A 26,919-nucleotide genomic window follows, 5' to 3' on the forward strand; every position below is an offset into this window, starting at 1 on the left:
ACTGGAACGGCACCGTCACCGTTGCTGGAGCGTCACCGTGACCCCGACCCGTTTTCCCGGGATCCTCGTGGGGACGGCGACGTGCACCGGGATGGCGCGACAAATTCGAACGACAAATAATATATTTTAAAACGATTTTTTCGCTATTCTCTACCGGCAAAGAGGCGAAGGGTGCAATACTCGAAAGAGTAATGTTGTTATCGTACATAAACAGTAGTATAATATTAATAGCTCTATATAGAGATCACACAACGGACGGGCCGGCGGCGGCGGCGGCGGCGCTTGGGCGGACTCGAGCGGGACGCGCCGGTCCGGTATTAGAGGTCAGTATTGATCCCAGCGGCGGTGACGGCGCGCGGCCTGTGTGGCTCTATACATAATACTGCACACGTACAAAAGCGGCGACCCGCGCGCGCCGCACTGTTGTCGGTTTTCTTACATAGATATAAGCGCTCGTCGGCGGTGGCCGGCCACGAGCAGAGGATAGAACAACGGACGGGTGAGGGGCACGGGTGATGGGGACGGGCAAGCTTATATACAGGCAAGTTCCGGGGACAAGCAGCCGATCCGCCGCCGCCACCGAAGCAGCAGTCGCTCGTTAACCGCCGACGGTGTCGCCGAAAACGTTTCATGTGCGCGATTTATTAGATTATTTTGTTTTTTTTTTTCATACCTATTTTTTTTTTAAAATTATTATTATTATTATTATTATTATTACTGTCAATTCGTACCTACTTGATTGCGGTCGTCCCATATCTATACATACATGTCCGCCGACGCCGTCCAACTCCATCCTCCCGTCGTTTGGCCGTAAAAGCGAGAATTTTTTCGACTGCAAATCGTATGTCATATCAAAGTATTTAAGAAAATATATTTTTTTTCTATCTCATCGGATAACGTATTTTTCGACCATGGGGTTTCGGAATAATTTTTACTGTAAACGGCGGAAAATCAAAACAATACGCCGGTCATTATAACAACGACAACAACAAAACCAGCAGCGACAACGCACGGTCATCGCAGGCGGCTAGCTCGGCCGTGTGGTGGCCGCTGGAGGTTGTCTTTCATGTATCCCGGTGGTCCGGCACCGGCGAGCCGCTTCAGCGATCATGGCAATGGACAAGGCGTGCTGCTCGCATTTATGCCCGGTGTTGGCTGCCACCACCCCGCCGACCGCGGAGTGCCTGAACGACCGCAAATGGTGGTGCTTCCTGCTGTCCAGCGTGTTCACGTTCCTGGCCGGCCTGCTTATCGTCCTGCTATGGCGGTTCTTCGCGTTCCTGTTCACTCGCAAGCAGCCGGCCGAGCTGACAGCGCCCGGGTGTCCCAACTCCGAGCCCAAGAAAGAGACCAAGCGTCAGGGCAAACAAGAGTTCGAGGGCACGTTCATGACAGAGGCCAAAGACTGGGCAGGCGAACTGATATCCGGGCAGACTACCACCGGCAGGATACTGGTAAGTCGACGACCGATCCGTTATAGGTAAACAAATTAGTGAACAGTGGCGGCAATCGTACGGTCAAAGGGGTACTTAAGTAACACCTATTATTTTCAGAGTCCCATAAGAGGCCGTTTTTGAAGGGAGGCATTGAGGGTCGAAGCTTTCCTCGAAATTGTTTTACTCCAACGACGTAGGTAAATTACAAATTTGAAAACCCTCCCCGAATATTTGGGTGAGGTACTACGGCCTTGGGGGGGGGGTATATTTCATAATTATTATGAAATTATTATTACAGTGGTTCAGATATTTTACATAGCATCCATACTGTCATGCCTACACCAATCACCAATTCGCATTGACTGATACGAGTCAGCAGCACCATCGATTCTGTCTATTCACTGTTTATTTAAGTATACTATAATACCAAAATATAAATAAACAAACGGTGATATAAATGAACAGTACGGTTTATTAATATGGTAGACTGTAGTGAATTTACTTTTTAATATCCCAGCCATTATCGATTGGTTTCTTATAAATGTTGGCAGCAACCACATGAATAGTCTCTAAACTCAGTATGGTAAATAATAATATGGTTATTCGAATATAAGGGAATATCTATATTAACAAATGTTATACGGCCAATTTAAAGGATACTACTAACTTCAAAAATATTTGGATACTGTCACTCTCCGTTCTTGTCCTATAAGTTAGTTTTAGCTAAATTTATTGTCTGATAAAATTGGGGATAAAATCATTTTGTTGAAATTAACTGTTTGGTCATTATTCGTTGATAGCACATTACACGGGGTATAGTATTTATATTTAGCTCATGTAATTTGAACTTGAAGCCTTTGAATCAATTATCTTCTGATAGAGCGAATTGTCATGCGTTGTTATATTATTCAAATTTGTAATCATCGATACAAAATCCTTTAAGGCTGTTTCGAAAGATAGTTATGACGAAAGTAATCTTGGTTCATTTGACCTACTTAATTTTATTGCGGGTAGCTTAACCCTCGAACCTCTTTGGCTTCCGCTGCGAATAGATACTTGACAGTTATGGTTTTTATTATAATATTATTATTTAAATGTAAGATTTTCCCGCAGTGCCATAAAACCACGAACTTAGATTGCACAATTAAACGCAATTGATGATTTTCGCGCTATATTTTATAATCGTTTGTTTAAAAATTCGGTGGGTTGAAAGGTTTCGTTATCGTTTGCATTTCGGTCTGGACTCTTGTGTGTTGTCGCCATTTCACTTTGTTTGCATAGGACACATTATGTGTATGTACAGGGTTGTTTTTAATCGATTCACGTGCCGTTAAAAAGGTCGTTGAATGCGTAAGCCCGTAACGTTAACAGCGATTACTGTTCAAGACTACCCACGTGCTTAGGGATTTTACGAAAATCTATTATTACCCCAACAATAGACTATATTGTTATATTCCTCTATAGCAGTGGAATAGCTTTGCGAGACAAGCTTGTTTGAACTTCTGTTTTTAACATTAAAAACTATAATGACACTATCAAACATTTTTAAAAATGTGAGCCGTTGTAAAAATGATTATGCCGCGCCAGTGCGTGCTACGAAAATAACTGTTACGTCCCATTAATTAACAAACGAATTTAACCTGAAAACGGTTTTTTTGTCGGTGTGCGGTCACTTTTAAAAATTCGTTAATGCCTTATCGAAACTTTTTCATCGCAATGTTGTATATTTTGTGTTTTTTTTTATATTAAAGTACATATAAATTGTGTACCCTAACCTACTACATAAACGTTTTACATAATCTACAGTTGCTACTGGATTAAAACAATTATATGATTCTCGGCTCAAATCCAAGGTACGGGCGTTATTATGTTTTATTATTTTGCATATTGTTTATTTTTAGAATAAATTCTTTAATATTTTAAACAGTTTACGATTAGGAACGTTTCTCCGAAAATCGAAAGAAATATGGATTACAATATCAATTTATTTTTAAGTAAATATAGCAAAAATATTAAACATTTTCAAAATGTCAAATATTTTTTGGTTTTATATATATATATATTTTTTTTTTTTAAACACGCTATTAACAAAATAATGGACATACTTTTAAACCCTTAATGGACAATTTTTGAAAATATTTAAAAATTGTTGTCGTTTGGATTGATAAAAAAAAAGTTTTATTTCAAAGCCTCGACTCAAAATTACATTTTAAGCAGGTGTCGATTTTTAGAATATATTTTACAGCATTGATATCATTAAATTCGACCCTTTTCCATAAACCGTAATGCATATTCCATTATAGCTCATTAATTGACTTGGGGTCGGTGAACGACACGCAAACTTCGGTAGAAAGCAATCGATCGAATCAAAGTCGATTCGAACTTATTTTTGTTGTCAGTTTACTACAAACAATTGTAACTTGGCAACAATGAAAGCTACCGGATCCACAAATAAGAATCAAAAGATATTTCCTTGGCGTCAATGCCGTCGTGATCCCATTATTATATTTTCATATCAATATTAAATCAATAATTAGACATGGTAGACCTCTGACGCAACAAATTGTCTAATTGGATTTCAGCATAAGTATTAGTAATACTTAACTATATACCTAGTTTTTTAGCCAATTCAGTATCCTACAAAATAATGTTTTTGATCAACGAAAACCACCGGATTAACTTCTTTATAATATATACAGATTATAAATCGGAAATTATTCACCAATGAAACTGTGTAAGGCCAAAGGTTGAAAAAGTTACTCCTTTTTAATGTTTAGAGAAATACCCTCAAAATTGACATATTTGCTTTTGTCTAAAAACCATTGAACATTTTTCTTTATTTTTCTATGTAAAAGGTTTAGTTTTTTATTTAAGATCTGAAAATTAAACCGAAGTTATAATATAATGGCGTTATGCAGAAAGCAACCAACCCACAAAAAAAAAATCGAGATTTTAGTTTACTAGTGTACATTATACTACACTAGTTAAACTAAAATCTCGATTTTTTTTTGTGGGTTGGTTGCTTTCTGCATAACGCCATTCATTTGTTGCGGTGTGTACTACATAATACAATTTGTTTTTTATAAAGGGAAATAAAAATAACTAGCTAAACGCCAAAGAGCAATTTTTTGCCTTAAAAGTATTTTTACTGATAGTTATTAATTTATAAAACCACCGATTTTACCGATTATATTTTATCGGCTTCACTAAACATAAATTAATAACCGTGAGTAAGATACAGCAAACAACACAGTTTTACATATTTTTGGAACAAAAACCAAATTAAGTCGAATATAAATTTGACGACCCATTAATTCTAGTATCTATGTAGTTATTTTAAAATCATCTCCAAAGTGGTAAAACACATTATTTTGGTGCTATAAGCATGTTTTATAGGTTTGAATAATTTTCTACGGGTAATATCAAATTGAATGGTTTTATTTAATTTTCTTAGTTGATTTCACAACTGGTCTCCGAATTAACAAGTTTATTAAACACAAACATTTTTTTAAAAATTCTGATTTTGTTTTGGTAGTTGTTTATATATTTATTAGAAGGCAATTAAAAAAAAAAACAAATTAACGCTTAGAGAAATTCCGAGGCAAGATTCGGATACAAAGAACAAAAATACTAACATTTACTAATTTTGTTTCTTGTTTCAAAAATGTGTTGTATAGTGAAATGTATGATTTGTAGTTAATATTCATTACCTATCTTTTTTTGTATTATTGTCCACGGTAGTACGTGTGCGTAACTTATTAGTTATTCTAAATAAATGTATTATATATTATGGAGATAGGTGTAATAATGGGATACATCCTAAATCTCATGCTTCTTCATGTAGGTATATTTTTGAACGTTTATGTTATAATTGAAAGTGTAGAATCGGTGTTCATTTGTATTATTTATAGTAAATAATAAATTACGTCTATACTTAGGTACATCTATACATTATTATATTTACGATAAAAATTACATGGCCATGAATTTATAAAGCACACATCCATAGCGCCTTTTGGTCGTGATAAAATTTTTATTTCCCTATGGAAAACGTTGTTTGCTCGTCCTCGTCAGTAATACCTATGTATAAAGCTGCCGGCATTTGATTTTATGAGCTTTTCCTACTCACTATTCAGTCGGGTCGTTTCCAATAACGATATTATATTATGTTGTTTTACCCTTAAGCAAATATTCTGTCATCATAGAAAATAGTCACGTATACAATATTGCACAGTAAAATAACCAATAACATTAACTCGCAAATTGCCATGTCTATCCTTATTGGCAACATTAGTATTGGCATATTATTTGTAGAGAATACAATAATTTAGTCACGATTGAAATAATCTGTATTGTTATTGTTCCAATTATATTCGTGGCTTTCTTGATACTTGTATAATGACAAAATCCTACAAACTAGCTTCTAAATATAAACTGGGAATAAACTAGAGATTAGTTATTTTTGCATAAGCGATTTCAGTATATGAACATGTTTGTCTGGTTAGGTTACTAAAGTTATGTACGTATTTATAATTATAATTTGTGTATGGATGATGAAGACCCGTGTAACTATGATATATATATTTTTTAAATAAATTTTAAAAGTTTTAATTTTTATAGTAAATTGTAAAATTGTATTTTCGATGAATTCTATAATTTCCAAAATTAATATAATATATTAATAAATTATACTTAAATGTATTTAAACAAATGTTATTTTTACATTACCAACTATGTATGTTTTTATTTTTTTTAAGAAAAAGATAAGAAGTTAAGAGGCTCGGCGTTATTTTTATGAACTTGGGAACTGTTTAGTTTTCTAATGTCATTAAAATATAGGAATATACATAAAAGTCTAACGATGAACAATGTAATTAAACAATTGAATACATACACTACATATTAATTACATTTTGACTTAAGGGTTTAATTAATTCTAAGATACTTATTGTTAAGTAATTGACTAATTACTCGAAAGGTATAGCTTCTTATAGTATAATTAAAACATTAGTGCGAACTATTCTCAAGAACATATAACATTGTAATAATTTTATAATTCTTATCATTTGTATTTTAACAAAAGTTGTGAACAGAAAAACAAAATGAGAGCGAATGGTTACAAACAACAAAAATAAGTCTGATAAATCGTTGAGCGTTAAATATAAGCATTCAAATGCTTATACGCTTGGAATTCCTTTTACAAGTTTTATTATAGTTTTACAGTTGTCTGTTTACGTCTCTAGGTGACTGTTGTGATGGGTAACACGAGGAATAGAAGAGAGTTGCACTTGAAAGTTTTCTTGTTTTCCAAATAATCCGTGAAGACACAATTTGTAAGTTACAAATGTTTTGTGACAATACGTCAACCCCTTTTCGTCGAGTCGGATAGATTTATCGGTTTTCTAGAAATGAAATGCCCATCTCTAATGTTGTATATTCAACACTGTGTTTTTGGGTTTCCTGCGAGCAAAATCTTAATTATGAAGTTTAAACTATTAGACGCTAGTATATACGTTATATATATTATCAATGCAGTAATACGGTTTTTTTTATTGGTTGTTATTTTTATCCACAATTACTTCTATGAGAGAAGTAAAATTATTTAATTACAATAAAACCTTTGGTCGTACTTCCAGTTTGTGCACTATATAATTATATAGATTGAAAGATGGCAAGTGTAACTATTTTTGTTGGAAACTGATTATGGAATAATAATAAATAATTAAACGATTGATAAGAACAAAATATTATAAACTTTATTTTTTAATATTCATGTACGTACTATTTGATACATTCACAATTTATTAAAAACTTTAAAAAAAAAAAACATAGTTAGACATTTTGTTTACACACGTTATAATATACGCCTTTACGTCGAGTTCGTAGTATTTGAAATACTAATACTTTTTTCCAAAAATGTTTAGCCTAGTTTCCTCTTAAAGTCGACGACTTGACAGATGCAAATTCTTTTGACAGTTTTTTACATATATTATATTTTCTTTCTTCAGCGCCATAAGTGTTTTCGATGTAACCATTTTTGTGAGTTGACGATCAATTTAAACCACTCTCGAAATTTCGAAATTCTGATTATTTTTTAAAAACATAAATCGGATAGGTTAGGTTAGGCAGCTTTAAAAAAAAAAAATCAAAAAAACCTATGTAACGAATGTGCTGAAACTTTCGCGGATTGAAGTGTCACATGAATGATTTTTTTCCGAACGTCGGTCACCAACCATTGTCGCGGATATATCCGAAAATCATTCATTTGAACATAGGTAACGTTTTAACAATACACATTGTATACTGTATTGGTCGCCGATTTCTGAGTTATTTACTAAATTGGACGGAAAACGGCCGTTTCTAAACGATAAATTATTATTGGGATAACACCAGCACGCGGTCGACATCAACGAAAGCCGCTGCTCATTATTTATGATGGTGGTGACAACAATACAAAAAGAAAACAACGCCAGCACACCACCAGGCACCAAGATATTGCCATAAGCCGTTTAACGCGTGGGCGTCGCGTATGATCAATCGTGTATTTTCCATTATTTTCGTTTTAGTCGAACAACCAACACCCCGGGTCATTGTTTTGCACTTGTTCTGTTCGGTTTAATAATTATCTCGAATACATATGATATTATAGCTCCCTTAGAGCTGCAGTTCAATCACCTCTCACGACTAGGCTAGAATTGATGGCTTACTCCGATTTTTATTTTACTATGTAGTCTAATAAAGCTGAGAATTTATCTATTCGAATGTTTTTTTTTTTATAATTTGTTGTACGCCTATAATACCGTTGGTAATAATAATACATTATACTATATTTTTTTTCATAGAACGCCCTCGTGCTGTCCATATTGTTAAAGACCAGTAACAACATTCATTTGTTATTAGTTTTCATTTAATATTGCGCTTTTAATGGAGCCGTTAAAACCGAACAAAAGTAGATCATAAATAATAATTATCATAGCTTTGCCATCACATCGGCGACAATATAATATGCAATATCTTAATAAAGTGGACGGTAATGATTTTTATCGTATTTTAATAGCGCTATGCTCTTTGTTGGCGAGCAAACACATTTATTGTAATCGTGTGTACACATTGTGGCCGCCCATTTAATATTATGGATACTCGATTATTAGAGCAATATATTTAATAACAATCGTAGAGCGACATTACATAACCGCTCAGAAGATGTCAACTTAACGACTGCCATAATACTATTATGTTCTACGCTTTTCGATGTATTGCTCGCAAACAAACCAAAATATGTCATTCTGCTTGAGACCACCCACGCTGATAGTAGCTAGCCATGTTTTTACATGAATATTCTACAATATTATACTCAGTGTAAACACTGTCGTGTGCATTAGCTATTAACCGTAAAAATAAAATCACAATATAGTAAAACGTTTTTCAACTTATTTTTTGAAACGTGCCGAGCGATAGCCCCCCACAAGATGTACTTACATTTCGATATCAATGCTTGTTTTTTTTTTTGGTGTGAAATTTGAACTTTTGTACACTCATTCCCACGTAATAGTAAAATAATGGAATTAGAAGACTGAACTGCGTATTGCACATGGCCTATCCTGCTGTACTCTTCACTGTATAAAACAAATATGTTATATGTAATCAATACACTTTTATCATTTCATTTTTTCCTATAAAAGCATGTCTAATAATAAATTATTGTAATCGTCGAGTTCGAGAACTTAATACGAGTCATTATTTATAGCAATTAAAACCGCAAACTATAAAGTTTCAGAAAAATTATGTTTATACCCTGTCGGAGCCCAAAATCCATGCCCCGAGTAATTAATTGGCGTTTAGTAACAATGCACGATACACATTGCAGACAATAAAGAACCCGGTGGTCTTTAAGTCAACCCTTATTAAAACGATACGGATAATTAATATAAGTTTTATTTGATATTAATGATAATATCGCAATATAACATAAATTACAACTTATAATGTAACTAATAATAGAATCATAATATACCTTATTACAGGTTTTGAAGTCCCATCTTCAATACTAGTACATTGATAATATTAGGTAGGTAGTCAGTAATTTTGTCCACGCTGATTAGCTGTATAATATATTTATGGGTATTTCAATAAACTTTGCACTAGTAAACTCGATTGGTTTAATTGTTTAATCTACATACATACAATAGTTATAATCAATTTAACGATAGTAGCCCTATCTATTTATATAAAAATAAAAAACCCTATGATTTCTATATTAAATATTGTTGTTAATATTCTGGAAATTGTATAGTACGTTGTTTTATGTGTGTTAAAAAAAGTAATATCATAAAAATGAAACCATTCAACTTTTTTTTCAACACTAAAAGTTATCAGCGATTTAGAGACTGATAGATACGTTTTAAAGTCAGATCCTTTTGGTGTGTTGGTAGCTTTCAGAAAATAATGGTTGGCTGTCGATGAACACGATAAATTATTATAATATATCCACAGAAAATCGTCTTTTGTTGACTTATCAGTATAATGAATAATAGTGGTAAAAGTACATATTTACTATAACAATGTTTTCCGATTCGTGACCAGTCACGAACCGGAGTTTCGATTCATTGGACCGCACCCAAACAATAGGTATACTTTGGTAGATTGTTTTTTTTTTTTTTGGTTGTTTTACAGGATAATATTCTAAAGACGAAGATTAATTTAAATGTAGTAGATGAGAACTTGACTTTTAACACCTTTCACTATTCATGTCTGCCTTAAGTGAAAGTGTTAATAATATAATATTTCATAGTTAATTTTTATTTTGAGTTAGTTCGATTTTTTCGCTCTTGTAATTGCCTTCATTATTCAGATGAAACCTAAATAAAATTAAAATTTTCTTCTAAAACAATAAAACATTATTGTATTTATGTAAACTCTGCGATTTTTCCTTTAGATTTAGGGGTACCTTTTCGGGCCAAAACCGAACAATTTCACCTATTTAATATTAAAATAAAAAACACTCCAAAAATGTACATAATTTCTAACTTATAAATACGGCACGCTATTTTTTTTTTGAAACTAAGTCTAATTACTTCTAAACTTGTATGGGATATTTATATATAAGATATAATACTCTAGATTTACGTTGACAAACTAAAAAAAAAATCAAAAACCCTTTCCTTAAAATAGGTTGCAGTAAATATTTTTCTTTATTACTCGTTGTTGGGTTTAGTTGTAGAACTTCAGAGTTCATTTTTAAAAAAAGGCTTAAGGCAAACCTAGTGTGACACTAAAACATATAAAATCTTTTTAAAATCTTGTAGTCAAACTATTTTTGTTTAGGAGAACTCTATAAAACTAAAATTGCGATTCCTGACACAACAGATGTATTTTATTTGAAACGAATTATTGCTTTCAGTTATAATATTTTTTAAAGACTTCACCTGCCATTGGGCCTTGATTAAATTAAATAATCTAGAATTAGTAGTTTTACCGCATATTCGTGACTAAATCCTTGATCAATTATTTTATATAAATACAAAAAAAAAAATATTTTGTTTGACATTTTGTTGAATGTAAAAAATTAAATGGTCGTCAGAGATGTCTCCAGAAGCGTTTGTGTAAGTGGGGAGGATATAAATAACATTCATTTTGTACAAAGATACAATATTTCTTTTCGCTACATCACGGGCGTCGGGCAATAGAAAATATATCGCACTTACTGTTGGCCAGCAGTGACAGCACGTGCTATAGAGTACTATGTTTAGTAGTCGGCCGCCACTACAACTTTTTATGTTGTGAGAAAGAAAAGTTTTGGAACTTGGCATAATGTTTAGGCGACGATGATGGCCCATACATTGCACTTTCTTGACCATAGGCATTTATAAGTTTACCTTGAACTTTTCAATCAGTAGGAAAACCACTGTATTCTTGGTACAGTGGCAAAGAAAAACATTTTACTTGTATATTTAATCTAACTTAATGTCCTCCGTATTGTTTTTCATTACTGCTATTTTCAAGGCTTCATTTATGTACTAAAATCGGTTGGTTAGTAAAACAGTTTTACTCGTTTTAGAATAAGCACTAGGACGTGAAATTTTACAATTAAAACTGTTAGTTTTTTAATACCGTTAAAAATGTATGCGTTTTTAGCAAATTTATTGTTTGGCTGTATTTTTTTCTAATGTATCATTAATATTATTGGATTGGAAGTAGTTTCAATGATTTACGTTTTAAAGCAAAAAGCCTACAAGTTAAGTACTAAAGATAATCAGATTTCAATTCTATAAACGATACGAGTTTGTAAAAATATCGACTTGGTGTTAAAAAAAAAATAAAATGTTGAAAACGGTATTGTTTAATTACAAAAAATCTAAAACATTTGATGAGTTTTTTCCTAATCAGTCTTAAGTTATCAAAAAAGATTAATAACTAATATTATAAACGCTGTACGGAAAAAATGTACTTTATACCTATTAAAAATTAACCATTGAAACAAGTTGGTATGATTGAAATCTGTACATAAAAACTAATCTATACCTATTTATTTCTATCGAATATTGTCTATATTTTATCCCTTATTAAGTTGCTATTCAATCCCCGAAGTCATTCTATTTACATCCTAATTGTAATTGTCGTCAAATTTGTTAAGTGGTGAATGATCAGTCGTATTTATACAAGTAATTGTCAATTAATGAAAACGACTGCTACGCCTTTTAAACATTTTCCTTGATAACAAGCTTTTTGTTAGTATGACAAATTGAGATTTCGTAGGTACTAAATTATCTACAAAAAAAAAACTGTTTTTGTATCAATATTTAAATTAATTTTAAAAATCAAGGTATTTTATATCTTTAAAAAAAAAAATTACAATTCACAATAACTGTCTTGCCGTTGGGCGTGACAAATAACTATTCCAAGCGCACAAATCAATATTGTATGTTTTTTCGCTAAACCGTTTTTTTAATAATAACATGGTCGTGTTTTCTAGTTCAATAACTAAGGCGTTGTCTACACAATTTCCCCTGCAAAATTGGATTTTGGACCATCGACAAACTGTTGTCAATATGTTTCATGTACAGCTTATTAGAAAATTAATAGAAACCTGATAATGTACAGGAAATTGAATGAAGTTTTCGGGAACATCGCGTTCGCTGTTGTCTGGTTCTATCGGCATTACCATAATAGATAGCTATTACCATGTAGTAGGTACACTATGTGTACTATGGTTACCTAACCTTATTTTATTTTATACCCTGCTATCCAGCTTTTTTTTTTTTTGCAACTCGATTACTAAATTATGCAAAAAGAACATATTTATATGTTTAAGGGATTTGGTGAAACATATTTTTACATAAGCAATGAGTTTAAAGCACAACTATCTCAGTAGAATAAATAATCATTTTTATGGTATTTTTTATGTTGCAGGTGGTGCTTGTGTTCATTTTAAGTATAGCATCTCTAATAATTTATTTTATCGACGCCTCCAAGTAAGTAAATTGATAAACATATAGTACAATAGTCATCATAAAGCATAAATATTATTATTTATTTGTAATATTACATTTTCAGCGAGGAAGTTGAACGATGCCAAAAGTGGAGTCATAATGTTACTCAACAAGTAGATTTAGCGTTCAATATCTTTTTTATGGTTTACTATTTTATAAGAGTAAGTTTAATATTATCATACATAATTTTAACTATTCCTAATGGGGTATGTAATTAATTCACTTGTCATATCATTCGTTAGGTTAGGTTATATCTTTATGTCTTATTGTCTACGTCTATGTGTCTATTTAATAGTATAATATTGAAATAATGAAAGCATTATACAAAAAAAATAGCTATTTCATAAATCTGTATTTTGGAATAATTTGATGTTTTAAATAACTTTTTTTAAATTCGTATAAATCTGTTAGATTTAAAATAGTGCCACAATCAAAATTGTTTTCTTGCATTTTGCAAAATGCACAACTGAACATTTTGTATCAAATATTATCAAAGTATCAAAATATCATTTTTCATGTTTTTGTGGGATGGATGATTCTTACTTCTGCATCACGTCATTCATTTTTATTCTAATTAATGTTTGAAAAACTTAGCTATAAGCAAAATGCACTAAAAAAACGGGTGGAATAGTTGACAAACTATTTGGCATAGCACTTAAATTCTAGTAGCAAAACTCCACTTACAAGTTTTCCAGCTCAATAAATCAATTTGCTTGGCGCCAGACTCTGGCAATGCAGCTTTGTAATGTCATAGTTATGGTCCATTTAAGGCCTTAAATCAAATAATGTACGGACTTTTCTACGAACCTTATAAAAAATAAAATGTATCTTGAACATACGCATATATTTTTATGTACCTAAATGTATCTATATATCGTCTATTATTTATAATTTAACGTTTTAAGTATTCTGTATTTCAGTGTGTTCTTACTGAATGGTTAATAACAATAAGTAAAACTTCAAAATATGAAAAAAACTTAATTTGTACACAAGCTTGTATTTCAAATGTTAAAATATTTTTTATGTTTATTAAAGTAAAAATATAATCTGTATAAATTGCACAATAAGCATTTGTGATAAAACAATATTATATAGTTTAACTTTAAAAATTACTTGTAGAGAGACCGCCCAGTGGCGGAACTCCTAATGTTAAGAAATGTTTACTTATTGTTGGTTGATTAATTTATTTTAAAACGTGTGATCTTTTGGCGGGCAAATATAAACGACTCTAATATTATTTAAAATACCTATTACATAGTATAAAAATTATAATATGGTAATTTGTGACTTAATTTTAATTCTATAAAATAATTCGTGAAAATGAATCGCTAATGGCAGTCTGTGTCAATTAAGCGTTAAAAAGAACCATAGTTTGATAATATTAAAATTATTACTTTAAGAAAATAAAACTCTACATAAATGTTGAGCTAAACTGGTGAAAACGGCCATACATTGTCTCTTTACTTTAAACAAATTAATATATGAGATTTATGTTAAAACATCGATAAAATAAATATACGGTTAATATTTTCAAAAAGCGAAATGGTCTGAGTTACTGAACCTTTAAAGTTTCAAAACAATAGTTTTTTGGTCATAAATACCCATTTTTACCTACCCAATCCCCTTTTTTATAAGTAAATTATATACAATAGAAATAACCGCATTTTTTAAATTTTATTTTCAGTTTATAGCAGCCAGTGATAAGTTATGGTTTATGTTAGAAATGTATTCATTTGTAGACTACTTCACGATTCCACCGTCGTTTCTTTCAATATACTTAGGTCGAACTTGGATCGGTAAGAGTTAACCGGGTATTATTTGTTAAACTTTTCAGATAAATAAATACGTAATATTTAATGTGCATTTTTAATAAAAGTTATACACTTGTTGTTTGTAGTGCACTAATAATCTTTGATTACAAAAGAAAAAAAATACTAATATGTTTTAGGTCTAAGGTTTCTCCGAGCCTTACGTTTAATGACAGTGCCTGATATTTTACAATATTTAAACATTCTAAAAACGTCGAGTTCCATTCGACTTGCTCAACTCGTGTCTATTTTTATATCCGTATGGTTAACCGCTGCCGGAATTATTCATCTAGTAAGTATACTGTGACATCTTTTGTTGTGTTACTCTACTTACTATTATCTGTTTTTTCCCCCAACAATTTAGCTTGAGAACTCAGGAGATCCATTCGAGTTCAAAAACCAACAGCGGTTGTCATATTGGACTTGCGTGTACTTTCTCATTGTCACTATGTCCACTGTTGGATATGGAGACGTGTTCTGTCAGACGATTTTGGGCAGAACTTTTCTTGTATTTTTCCTACTCGTCGGACTTGTAAGTGTTTTTGTTTTATATTTTTTTATTATTAATTACATTACATATAAATGTTTTATTTATTTTGCCTCTTCATTTAGAATAGGCGTGTTAAGATATTTTAGGGTCACGTCTTATGAATATAAAAAGGTATTATTCTAAGTAGCGATGGGAATCCGGATTTTTCAAAAAAACGCTTTTTAAGTCTTTTGAAAATCATATAATTGTTAAATACTATTACAATATAAAGATGTGTACCTAAGTAAAGTTTGTTGATAAAAATTTTTAAAAAAAACTCTTAACTTTGTCTATAAAATGCTTTTGGATTTCGGATTCCGGATTTTCGGATTTCAACAAATCCGAAATTCAAAAGCAGTTTTTCTCTTTGGTGTTTTGTTTTATTTTCACATATTTATTAAAAAAATGTTATTTAGATATAGAGCTTTATATTGTAAAATTATTTAACACTTATATGATTTTTAAGTAGCGTAAATAGCGTTTTTTTGTGAAAATCCGAATTTTCCGATTCCCATCACTAATTCTAAGTATCTTTTAAGCACTGTACCTATTTATTCGTAGAGGTAAAAAATTATTTTTATTCGTCTAACATTTAGTATCAAAGGTTAAATATTTTTTTTAAAAATATATACCTATAATAAAGCAAATGTATTAAATAATTAGGATTTTGGCGGTGCATGAGTGCTGTTCAATTAAGTTTGCTTTGATAATTTTAATTTCAAGTTTGAAATTAAGAATATGAATAATTACAAACATATATAATGTTCGTATTTATTTTATAAATGTTACCAATACATACGGTTTACTCTCAGGTGACAATTACATACTGTTATAATATAATATTTTATATAATAAGCAATACAATAAATAACTCAATTCAAATATAAAAGAAACAACATTTTGTGGCAGAAGCTTTCAGCAGGTAAAACGCTATAATACACGTATTTTTTTAGTTAGATTTATTTATATTATTATATTTGTTAAAAGCTCTAAAAAGCCGGCTGTTAATTTTTTATATTATTTCTATACATTTGCATTACAAAGTATAAACATAACTGATAATATTCCAGTAATATTATCTCTCCACTTTGACTGAAAAAATTATGTTCTCGAATGGACACTTGGAGTAAAAGGTCATACTTTGTTTTTTTTAACTTATTAAAAAAAAAAATGAATACCCACAAAAGTTTTCATAGTGTTTTAAGCCAAATAGGTAAGATACTTACTTTAAGTATAAAAAGTATATTTTGGGTATTAAATGTTTCATACCTCAAGTCTGGCGCTTTTTAACATGCCATAGTACATATTCGCTAAAATGCTTAGCAGCTTTAAGCTTCATTTTTCGCTAGCATTAAGCTTGCATTGGCGGACACAAAAATAATTATACACAAAAGTATACGACTGCTGTAGGCGTTAATATATTAATTCAGTCGTGTATTGCATGTGATAATATTGTTATATCCATAATACAATCATTTAAGAATTTATAATTTAGGTAAATTATAGAAATTTAAGTCATGTTTATCATTTTAATTACATGTTTAAGTAGTTAATTAATGAGTTTCTTCTTATATTTTGTTATGTAGTAAGACATATACTGTTTAACTGTTTTCGGTCATTAGTATAATATATTAGATGTATGTATTCATCTTTTTTGTTGTTTACCTATTTTGTTTGTTTTTATTATATCATAGGCAATATTTGCTAGTAGCATACCAGAAATTATAGAGCTCGTAGGAACTAGATCAAAGTTTGGTGGAGAGCTCAAACGTGAACACGGAAAGAGGTACTCGTTATATATGGACACGTCCAATATAATATTTCATTTTACTACTCATTCACGATATAACTTTATTCTATGATTTTGATTTTGTGTTTTCGATTAACCATTGGGATTAAGCTTTAACGCGAAAAATAAGCTGATTCTTTCGCAAATAACAGATATTCTAATTCGTTTTTGGTAATTTACAAATTAATTTTTAACAGCTATTTTGCATGCTATTTTAGAAAATTAGTTCTTACTAAACTTAATTGTTAGCGAGTTACCAATAAATATTGTATTACTCTTTGCTGCATAATTTATTTGCTGTGTAAATTAAAAAACCACAAATAACTATAGTTAATATAGCCTATTTTAAATTTAATATAAATATGTAATAACTAATAACAATAGTGCAATGACGATTGGACGATCACGTCTGAATTTTATAAGCTGATCGTTCATTGAGGCTTAACAATAGCTAATGCTTGAAATGTTTTTAATGAGTGCAACCCAAATACAAATAGCGATATACCATTTTATTTATCACCAATGACCTTTTACTCTGAATAATGATATTATGGTCTGCATAAAGAAATCAACTCCCTCGAGCCACGGGCTGATACACACACATACACAAATCGAGCTTTAAACTTGTATAAAGTGTCGTTTCACAAATATAATATTGTATTTAGGTATAATGTCAATAAATATTAAACAAAAATGTAATAAATATTTTTATTAAGGTCGTATAGCTATACTATTATTGCCTAACACTATTACATTTTGGCAGTTGTCACAGTATTTAATTGGAACAGATAAAATTTGAATTACATTTTTTATAACTCCACGTTACTAACCTTTTGGAATTATTGTCCAAATAAAAAATAATAAAAGGAAATAATGAGTTACCGACATAGCATTGTTATGTTGCGACTGTACTAGCCACGGCGCCGTCTTCGGGACACTAAAATGATCGTCCGTGTCGTTTTTATGTTAAATTTTGTATGGTTTTTTGACAAGTAGGCACAACGTTTTACCGATAAATGATCCATTATTAATTCCGTTATGGGTTTTTTCGACTACGTCGGTATTAATCTTGTTTTAATATCGTGTCACGTTTTCCCCTTTTGTTTCGGTGTATGCACAATAGCGACAAATGTCTAATGCTATCAATGCTATCATTGATTCTATCAATACTTACAGATCTCACTGACACCGCACAATAAAATGTTGGTTTAGTAAATGGATTATTTCCCTATATATTTGTACGGGGGAAGCGATTAGAGTACTGTAGGTCATACCTCCTCGGTTGCCACTTACCACGCTATTATTTAAATTTGCATATACATATCCAAATGCGGTCCGGACAGGTGTCCGGGCCTAGAGGATAAACTTTAAAGGTGTTCTACAAAGGTATATCGATTTTTCAAAGTCAGCTCCTGAATAATATTCGACGTAACCGAAGAAACTCACTTAAAATAGAAAACAAGTCTGCGAATCGTACACAATTTTTTTTTTTTTTTGTTTAAAAACATTTAATATTTCGCTATAACGCCGGTTACATTTTTTACACATTTTTTACTTTACTTTAATTTGTTTCGGGTTTTTTTTTTAATATTGTGTTAATATTGTATTGTTAACCGAACGGTGATAGGCTGTGATGGCAAGCTGGATACCCGAAATCACCGAGCTCGCTGGCAACAGGAAGCGATATGGTGGGGAATACAAGCGAGAAAGGCGAAGGCAAGAATCGCCAATAATTTATTTTTCGTATTTCGTACACATGAATATAATATGTATCCTATAAAGTATATAAATGATAAATATATATATATTTACAAGTAATTTTCTGAAATAACTCGAACCGCATACGCTTCGATGGTGTTATCCTTTAGACTTCCACGGCCGATTAGATTATTGCATTTTGTTCGCTTAACGCTAAATACGTTTTTGAAATAACTCAGAAATTGATTGCGAAAAGGAAACAATGTATTTTCACGGAATAACTAAATTTGTTTTTTATTTGGAAAATACTTCAATGTCGTCGTCGAACGATTATTTCGAGTTTTTTCCATATTTTTTTTGGTAAACCGTACAATAGAATTATTATTAATTTAGTTAATGAATAACCCAACATTATTTAACAAATTAAACAGAAAAAAAAACTTATCGAACTATATATAAGTGGAATCTATAAAATACAATAAGACGAAATGAATTAGCTCGTACATAATATATCTTGTTGTATGTTATATCTACATATGTACCTATGTACCAAGGTTTTACTTAATGTGAATTAAAATTGCAAAAGGTTACTCCGTAAAACAGATGTCGATTTGTTGGTCTTGTAGGTGCAATCAGACCGTGCATAAAAAATCAAGCTAAAAATATATTTAAGTTGTACTATCAGGCCGTGAAAATACATTGTCACATAAACATCACGCGACATCTACCATCGTAGCCAAAATCAGTTATCTTGGTGGCATGAACAAAATATTCTCCCAACATAGTTGAAGAACAAATAGTTTAGAAAATATATATAGCAAATAATATTATCATTATCGAAAAATTTAGATGTTAGATTCATTGTTTATTTTTATATATTATATTACTATTATTATTATTAATATTATTATAATTTGCAAACCCAATATATTATGTAGAAGTCGCACTTATTAGCTTTATTAGTTTTGTCAGTAATACAAACATAATATCGACAATATTATTAACATGGGATATTATATCCTCGGTAAATAACACTTTTACTTTTTAAACATTATATTTTATTTAATATTTTCGATTAACATGTGCCATGACAAATAGATACTAATACATTTTAATAAGAATATTTGTTGTCATTTGTCTCTAATTTGGATGTTGAAATAACAATTTATATTTTATTTAAAACCAACTCGGCCCGGACAAACATATTTTATTTTATTTTTTTATTATAAAAATACTCGGTTAATAATTGTTATGATTAGATTGACATTAAATGGTAAACAAGGGTATAGGGGCTTGACTAGTTGTACAAAAGTAGTTATTTTGTTTAAAATTTCATTTTGTACTTTTAAGACACTGACAAAATAATATGGTGCCTAAAACACGATAACAGTTTTTTCCGCCACACAATTAATTTTTTATTTTCATTTGTTTTTTACTATTATTCCAAAATAATGAATCATATACAATAGCAGGAGCATTTTTGAGTTGTTGTGTGTCTTATATTTTGTTTTTGCATTTTATTTTGTTTGTACACCAAGAAACATTGGCTCGTTGGTAGATTTCTGAATGAATCGTAATAATATAATATAATTATTATAATTTTAACACTCACATAAACTAATCGAATACTAGGATAGACTAGTTATAACAAAACTAATTAAGCATGGATAAATTTATTGGAATTTATTGGAATGTATTTTATTTTTAACAAGACTAAATATATTCATAAGGTTTTGTATGCGTGGATTTATAGAAATTAAATGAAATTATAAATGTGAATTAATTTAAAATTACGATGTATTATAGTATTTTATATAATAGATATATAAAAAATACAACAAAACTACCTAACTATGTGTTACTGCTGATCGCTAACAAGCCACGTTTCTTTAGGTGTGCTCACTTAAAAGGTAAAAATATTCACAATCAAAATTTAAATTATAAGTATATTTTCTTTAAACGTTATTTATTATTATTTTTATTTGCGAATGAAAAAAATTCATTTTTAGGATATTTTACTATTGGCGGTAAAAACTGACGATACATCGAATTAAATTTAAAATATCGGTACATATTTTTAATATATTTTATTAATAATAATTACAAAAATTAGTATGATTTTTAAAGTTTTGGTAACGTGCACTAAACGAGTTTGTGTTTCCGCTACTCAATGATCATACACAAACTTTGCTGATAATTATGTACCCGACTTCGTTCAGTGCGCGTTTGACTGCCATATCATGCACTCTCGTATGTGCTGTCAGAGTCACACACACATACACATACTAATATAAAATATAATAACTACATAAATAACTGTATAACAATATGTTTAACTTGGCGCAATTACCATATGTATCAATTTCTTGAAATTTTGAACTATTTGGGGTTCCTTAGGCGATTTTTGCGAGTTGTATACCCGAGATAATTGACCTGATCGGGACTAGACCAAAATACGGAGGAACCCTGAAGAATGAACGTGGAAGGAGGTAATATCAATACAGTATATTATTATATTTATTTATATATAATATATATACACTTTAAATATAATATAATATATTTTACCTACATAATAATATTTATGTACATATGTACATAAATGTATATGTTTATACTAAATAATTTTACATTTATTATTTTATACACTTTTGTTATATTTAATATTATTATTTTTTTTTTTTTAATAATATTATAAATTTAATATGGGTAATGTAAATAAGGATAGCGAAGAAATAGCATACAGTTCACCATATTATTATGATGTGATAAGTATATATGGGCATAACCGAATAGGTACTTTATTCACACAAAACAAATTTTAATATCATGCTGCAACTTAAGCAACCGTGCCGAGTTGCTAAACCTATTATAGTTCAATTGTGGTGTGACTTAAAGTGTCAACACTAACATAAATTTGCTTAAATATATGTTAAATTGATAAACATGTTGTGTTGTTGTTTATGTAAAATAACTGCACGTAAAAGCGACCAGTTTTTATTGATTTTGCCTGAATCCTGTTTTTAGACTAATAATTAAATTGTATGTAAATATATAATATTACTAATACTTACTGTATCATACATGAAATATTATTACAATATTTATTATATTATCTTTTATTGTAGCTTAAACACATTAAAGTTGAACACGCTTAAATCTGTAGCATTTACCAAAGCCAAAATAGTATCAATATCAACGTAACAATATTCATTTTTTAAGTTTTGCAATGCAAAAATTACATGCAAAAAAAAAATATATGTTTTAGTGTCAAAGCAGTCGGCAGAATTATTCTAAACACTGTGTGATCACCCACGACAAGTGGTTATTACACAATCATAGTCAGTTATTTTAGTTTCGTTTTGTTTTGGTTACATACATTATACCATAATTTATTCAATTTAAATGCACATTTTATAAGCAATCATCATATTACGCTTTGAGTAGTCTTATCCTGACAGATTCAATAGGATTTGACTGTAGTGTCTTCCTTGTCGGAGCATATACAATTTGAAATTCATTTTTTTTTTCGGTGAGGGGGGGAGATTTATTTATAATTTTTTATTTGTATACAATCCAAATTAATTTAATATGTGTTTTCTAATATGCAGGCACATTGTCGTTTGTGGACACATTACGTACGAGTCGGTCTCTCACTTTTTGAAAGACTTCTTACACGAAGACAGAGAAGACGTGGACGTGGAAGTAGTATTTTTACACAGGTACGGACCATGTTTTAATTTTAATAAATATATTTTTATAAATTGTCTAAATAATAAAAAAAAAGCAATATTGAAGACGCATAATATTATAATTTAAAACAACTAAACAATCATTGCAATCTCGTTGTAACTCTTTTTATCGTATAATTTATAAATTATAATACATACAAATATTATAATTATTCGATGTTAAGTGGAACAAAACTAGGTACGACGATATATTGTGTAATTTGCAGAAAAGAGCCAGATTTAGAATTGGAAGGGCTGCTCAAACGTCACTACACCACTGTCGAGTTTTTTCAGGGTACAATGATGAACGCAGTAGATCTTGAGAGGGTGAAGGTAAATTCCCTCTCTCAGCCAGATTTTTTTTTTCTGTGAACCATTTTTCTTATCAATTTGTGCTCAGTTATTGTTATCAAACATAGTCGGTTACTATATAACAGCTACATGTAGTCTGATTACAAAATAGAACCAATTCTTAATTAGCTCTAGATAGATAATTAATATATACATAACATTTTTAACGTAGGCATTTTTGATTTACACCAATATGATACAATTATTATTTTTTATATTATTGTATAATCGTCATTTAGATTGTTCTTACAGTATTTAATTAGTTCTCGGCCATCAAGGCCGTTTAAACTGTAAAGATTTATTGTATTTTGCTTTGATCCATGTATTTAGCTGTCATATTACGGGAACTCCAAACGTATATTTTGACGATGGTTAAGATAGTTTAAAACAATAAAAAAAAAATAAATAAATGTAGTTTTAAAAGGAATTTGACGGTTCAAAATTTGATTTTTGGTAAAATGTACGAATTAACCTAACGGGAATTTATTACGGTGTGTGTGATCAATAAAAAAAAAAAGAGTTATTATCATAGTTAAATAATATATATACATTTGTATAGTCGTTTATTATTGTACTACTAGTTACCCACCAGTTATAGATAGAATTTTAAACAAATTTCTGAATATAATAGTTTTTCTATTGTTGTTGAGTATTGTGATAATTTGTTATTAATTAGGATACAGTGTGTAATATAATAGAAGACATGTCAGTATTAGTTGTGCTTCAATTTAGTTATTTTTTGATATTTTCCAAACCGTAGGAAGCCACCTGACCTGGAACTGGAAGGACTTTTCAAGCGACATTTTACCACTGTCGAGTTCTTCCAAGGTTCTATAATGAACCCTATTGATTTGCAAAGGGTAAAGGTATGTCCAAACAAATGGCTTTAGCACAGATTGAATGACGGTTGCAATTTTTGGATTGGAATGACGCTGGTGATGGATTTTTGTGATGAAAATATTTGTTCATAATAATTATAATATCTAATTAAACATTTTTCACTTAACCAAAAACTCAGAAGATAAACCTGACATTTTTTTTTTGTTCCAATTTTTTTCTTTTAAAACAGCATTTTATAAAACTGTACTTAACAGCGCATGCTTTCTTAATACTTATGCTGGTAAACACTAATGACTAATGATATTAACCATCGACTTAACTTTACACAAAGAATATACTCCCAAAATATAGGACTTCATTTCATTATCACTCATGATCATTACCATTATCACGCAGAATAATTTAGTCATCTGTATGGTATTCTTTAGTTTATTATACCTGCCTGTTTTTTTTTTTATTAGAACAACCATTGGTACGTTGAAATTCAGTTCATAGATTACAGTACATAATAGAAGACGTTTTATTATAATATTCATACTGTATTATTTTACATTTTTCGCATGAAAGTGCATGTTGGTTTAGCTTATTGTTTGTTTTTAGCTTGAAGTACCTAATATTTTATTGTTATTTATTTATTTTGCATGCAAATACGAACACGCGTTACGGCGTTTCATAATGTTATTATAAATCCTGTCTTTCCAACCAGTGATTATTCCAAATGTTACATTTTTTGATGTCTATGTTTAGGTTCATGAAGCCGACGCTTGTCTGGTTTTGGCAAATAAATACTGTCAAGATCCGGACGCTGAAGACGCTGCGAACATAATGAGGGTTATTTCTATCAAAAATTACTCGGACGACATAAGGGTTATAATTCAACTTATGCAGTATCATAACAAAGTTTGTACATAGTTCTTTTCGTTAATTGTAGTTAATTTTATTCTTGGACCTTTTTAACCCATGGAGTCGTAGCAAGGGTAAAAATAAACAAATAACTCTCAAGCCGGATGTTAGCGTTTATTGTCGCCGGTTTGGCGTTACGTCATTGGAAGTTTTTCTCTTGAACAGGCGATTAGAGATACTACCACCCTCCTCCATTAAATAGCAAAAACCTACAACGAGCCCAATTTCTGTAAATAAACGACCGAAGTATGCCTTTAACTTATTATCGGTCATAGAAAGCAATGGAACTAAATAAAAACCCCAAAATGGCTATAACTCCTATACAAATAAATTTTACTTTGATAATTAATAACATACCAAGTGTCGTACAAATAAATCAAAATATAAGTTGAGATAATCAAAAAATATACATTTTTAATGTCTTGAAACTATGTAATTTCGCATTAATTCCGTGTATGAATTATTTATTCTCTCTTCTAAGACTCGAGAATTTTAAGTATTTGTTCGAATACAAATTTCTGGAAAATACTACTAAACGCCCAACTAAATGTCTTGCTTTAATGATTGAAACAATCTATTTGTATATTTATCAAAAACAATTAAAATGTTTTAAAATCCCTAGTATTTTATGATAGTACTTAAATTTAGTATTTTATACAGAAATCTTAATCTAAACAATCTGATCATTTGCAGGCGTATTTACTAAACATTCCTTCGTGGGACTGGAAACAAGGCGACGACGTCATTTGCTTGGCCGAGTTGAAACTCGGTTTTATCGCGCAAAGTTGCCTGGCTCCAGGTTTTTCCACTATGATGGCGAACTTGTTCGCAATGAGATCGTTCAAAACGGTGAGTGATCATTGACCAGATTTGTTTGTGAGCTTTTTAGACACCTCTCTCTATCTCTCACTCTCTATCTTTGAGACACCTATACAGAACTAGGCGATAAACGCATAACACAACAATAATGTCATTATTGTTTTCTTCCCGGGGACTTGACCAACGTAAGAATATAGACCTTTGACCTTTTGTTTTTACGTATCATGTTCATTTTTGTCAGCTGAAAAACGCGAGTGGCAAACCGATGTTGTTTTTCGTTTGGCGTTTGTCTCGAAGGAACAAAACGAAAAACATCACGACGTTTGCCTATCAATTTTTATCGGTTGCGGTGAATAAGTGTGTTAGACAATATCTGTTAGCAGAACACGAGGTGCGTGGTGGCGCCAGATGCTATACAAACGTGGCAGAACGACTATCTGCGCGGCACCGGCATGGAGATGTATACGGAAACGCTGAGCCCGACATTCATTGGCATGCCGTTTGCGCATGCCACTGAGTAAGTGGACTTAAATTAGGTGACCAAACATGTGTACCAGCGGCGAAATTGTTTTTGTTTTATTAAATTTATTTTATTTCCGTCAGATATTTGACGTGATTTGTGCATCTCAAGTCTGTTATTGTGCCACGTGTTAAAATTGTATTTTTGTTTACATGCGCCTCTATGCAAATTGCATATTATACAAACTACTCGTATATTTTTCTGTTCAAAGGGTCTCTTTAAAAAAAATATATGTATATATATATATACTATATATATATCATATATATATATATATATATTTTACTTATTCATAATTTGTTTGGCAACCGAGTACTTAAACGTTCGTTAAAACATAATATTACGCCTTAGGTAAGGATCGTTTTTTGAGAGAGTAAAATTATTATATATTTCTAAGTACGGAGACGCTTTGAACGATTATTTTAATTTACTTACACAACGTCTTCGATTTAATTACACACTCGACGAAATCGTAATATTATCTATGATTTGATTTGCTTTTTGGCCTATGGCTCATATTCTATCGTTTTCACACATGGCTGAAAATTTGGGGTCCTGCAAAAGCATAAGCAACGCGCAAGTGCCACGCTAATTTTTTAGCCGTGTAAAACAGCTTATATATATAAAACTATTCTTATTGTTTCTGTTTTATTATTTGAATTATAATATATAAAATATATATGTTATATGAATTTATACATTGCACGTACAAATTATTACAGTTACTAAAATGTACAGTCTATTTTCGATGATGATATAATATATTAATTTGCTTTTTAATTGTCATTGGTGACGTTTTATCGTCATTAATTTAGTTTAAACATTAAAAACTAGTGAAATTTGATGTGTAACTTTAGCAATTTTTAAATTCTAAAATTTTACCCTAACTTTATCGAATATTGACTGTACATTTTTAGCTTTTATGTCTTACGTCTGAACAGTTTCTCTATTTAACACCATCTAAGTGGTGAGTTAGCATTTCTCGTGCATGCAACAAGACTAAATA

General features: G+C 30.6%; 1 protein-coding gene across 11 annotated transcripts in view; it reads left to right on the forward strand.

Moving 5' to 3' along the window:
- The first annotated feature begins 369 nt into the window (after positions 1 to 369).
- LOC126839040 (calcium-activated potassium channel slowpoke) overlaps positions 370 to 26,919 on the forward strand; it is a 49,511-nt gene continuing 22,961 nt past the window's right edge. For 2 of the 11 annotated variants that reach the window (XM_050573970.1, XM_050573969.1), the window contains exons 1-12: positions 371 to 1,454; positions 12,846 to 12,907; positions 12,990 to 13,086; positions 14,610 to 14,721; positions 14,874 to 15,025; positions 15,098 to 15,265; positions 16,957 to 17,048; positions 22,361 to 22,471; positions 23,592 to 23,697; positions 24,419 to 24,571; positions 25,268 to 25,423; positions 25,777 to 25,910. In XM_050573970.1, the coding sequence (XP_050429927.1) occupies positions 1,110 to 1,454; positions 12,846 to 12,907; positions 12,990 to 13,086; positions 14,610 to 14,721; positions 14,874 to 15,025; positions 15,098 to 15,265; positions 16,957 to 17,048; positions 22,361 to 22,471; positions 23,592 to 23,697; positions 24,419 to 24,571; positions 25,268 to 25,423; positions 25,777 to 25,910 (1,688 nt within the window). In that variant the 5' untranslated portion in view covers positions 371 to 1,109. Of the gene's footprint in view, positions 1,455 to 12,845; positions 12,908 to 12,989; positions 13,087 to 14,609; positions 14,722 to 14,873; positions 15,026 to 15,097; positions 15,266 to 16,956; positions 17,049 to 18,678; positions 18,768 to 21,146; positions 21,239 to 22,360; positions 22,472 to 22,707; positions 22,814 to 23,591; positions 23,698 to 24,418; positions 24,572 to 25,267; positions 25,424 to 25,776; positions 25,911 to 26,919 lie in introns of all 11 variants that reach the window. The other 9 variants (XM_050573972.1, XM_050573968.1, XM_050573974.1 and 6 more) reach the window with 9 other exon arrangements.

This window comes from Adelges cooleyi, unplaced genomic scaffold (assembly GCF_023614345.1).
Source record: "Adelges cooleyi isolate 19-005CV unplaced genomic scaffold, UGA_ACOO_1.1 ACOO_flye_CR_arks_rails_tigmint_CR_PRNA_30, whole genome shotgun sequence".
NCBI lineage: Eukaryota > Metazoa > Arthropoda > Insecta > Hemiptera > Adelgidae > Adelges > Adelges cooleyi.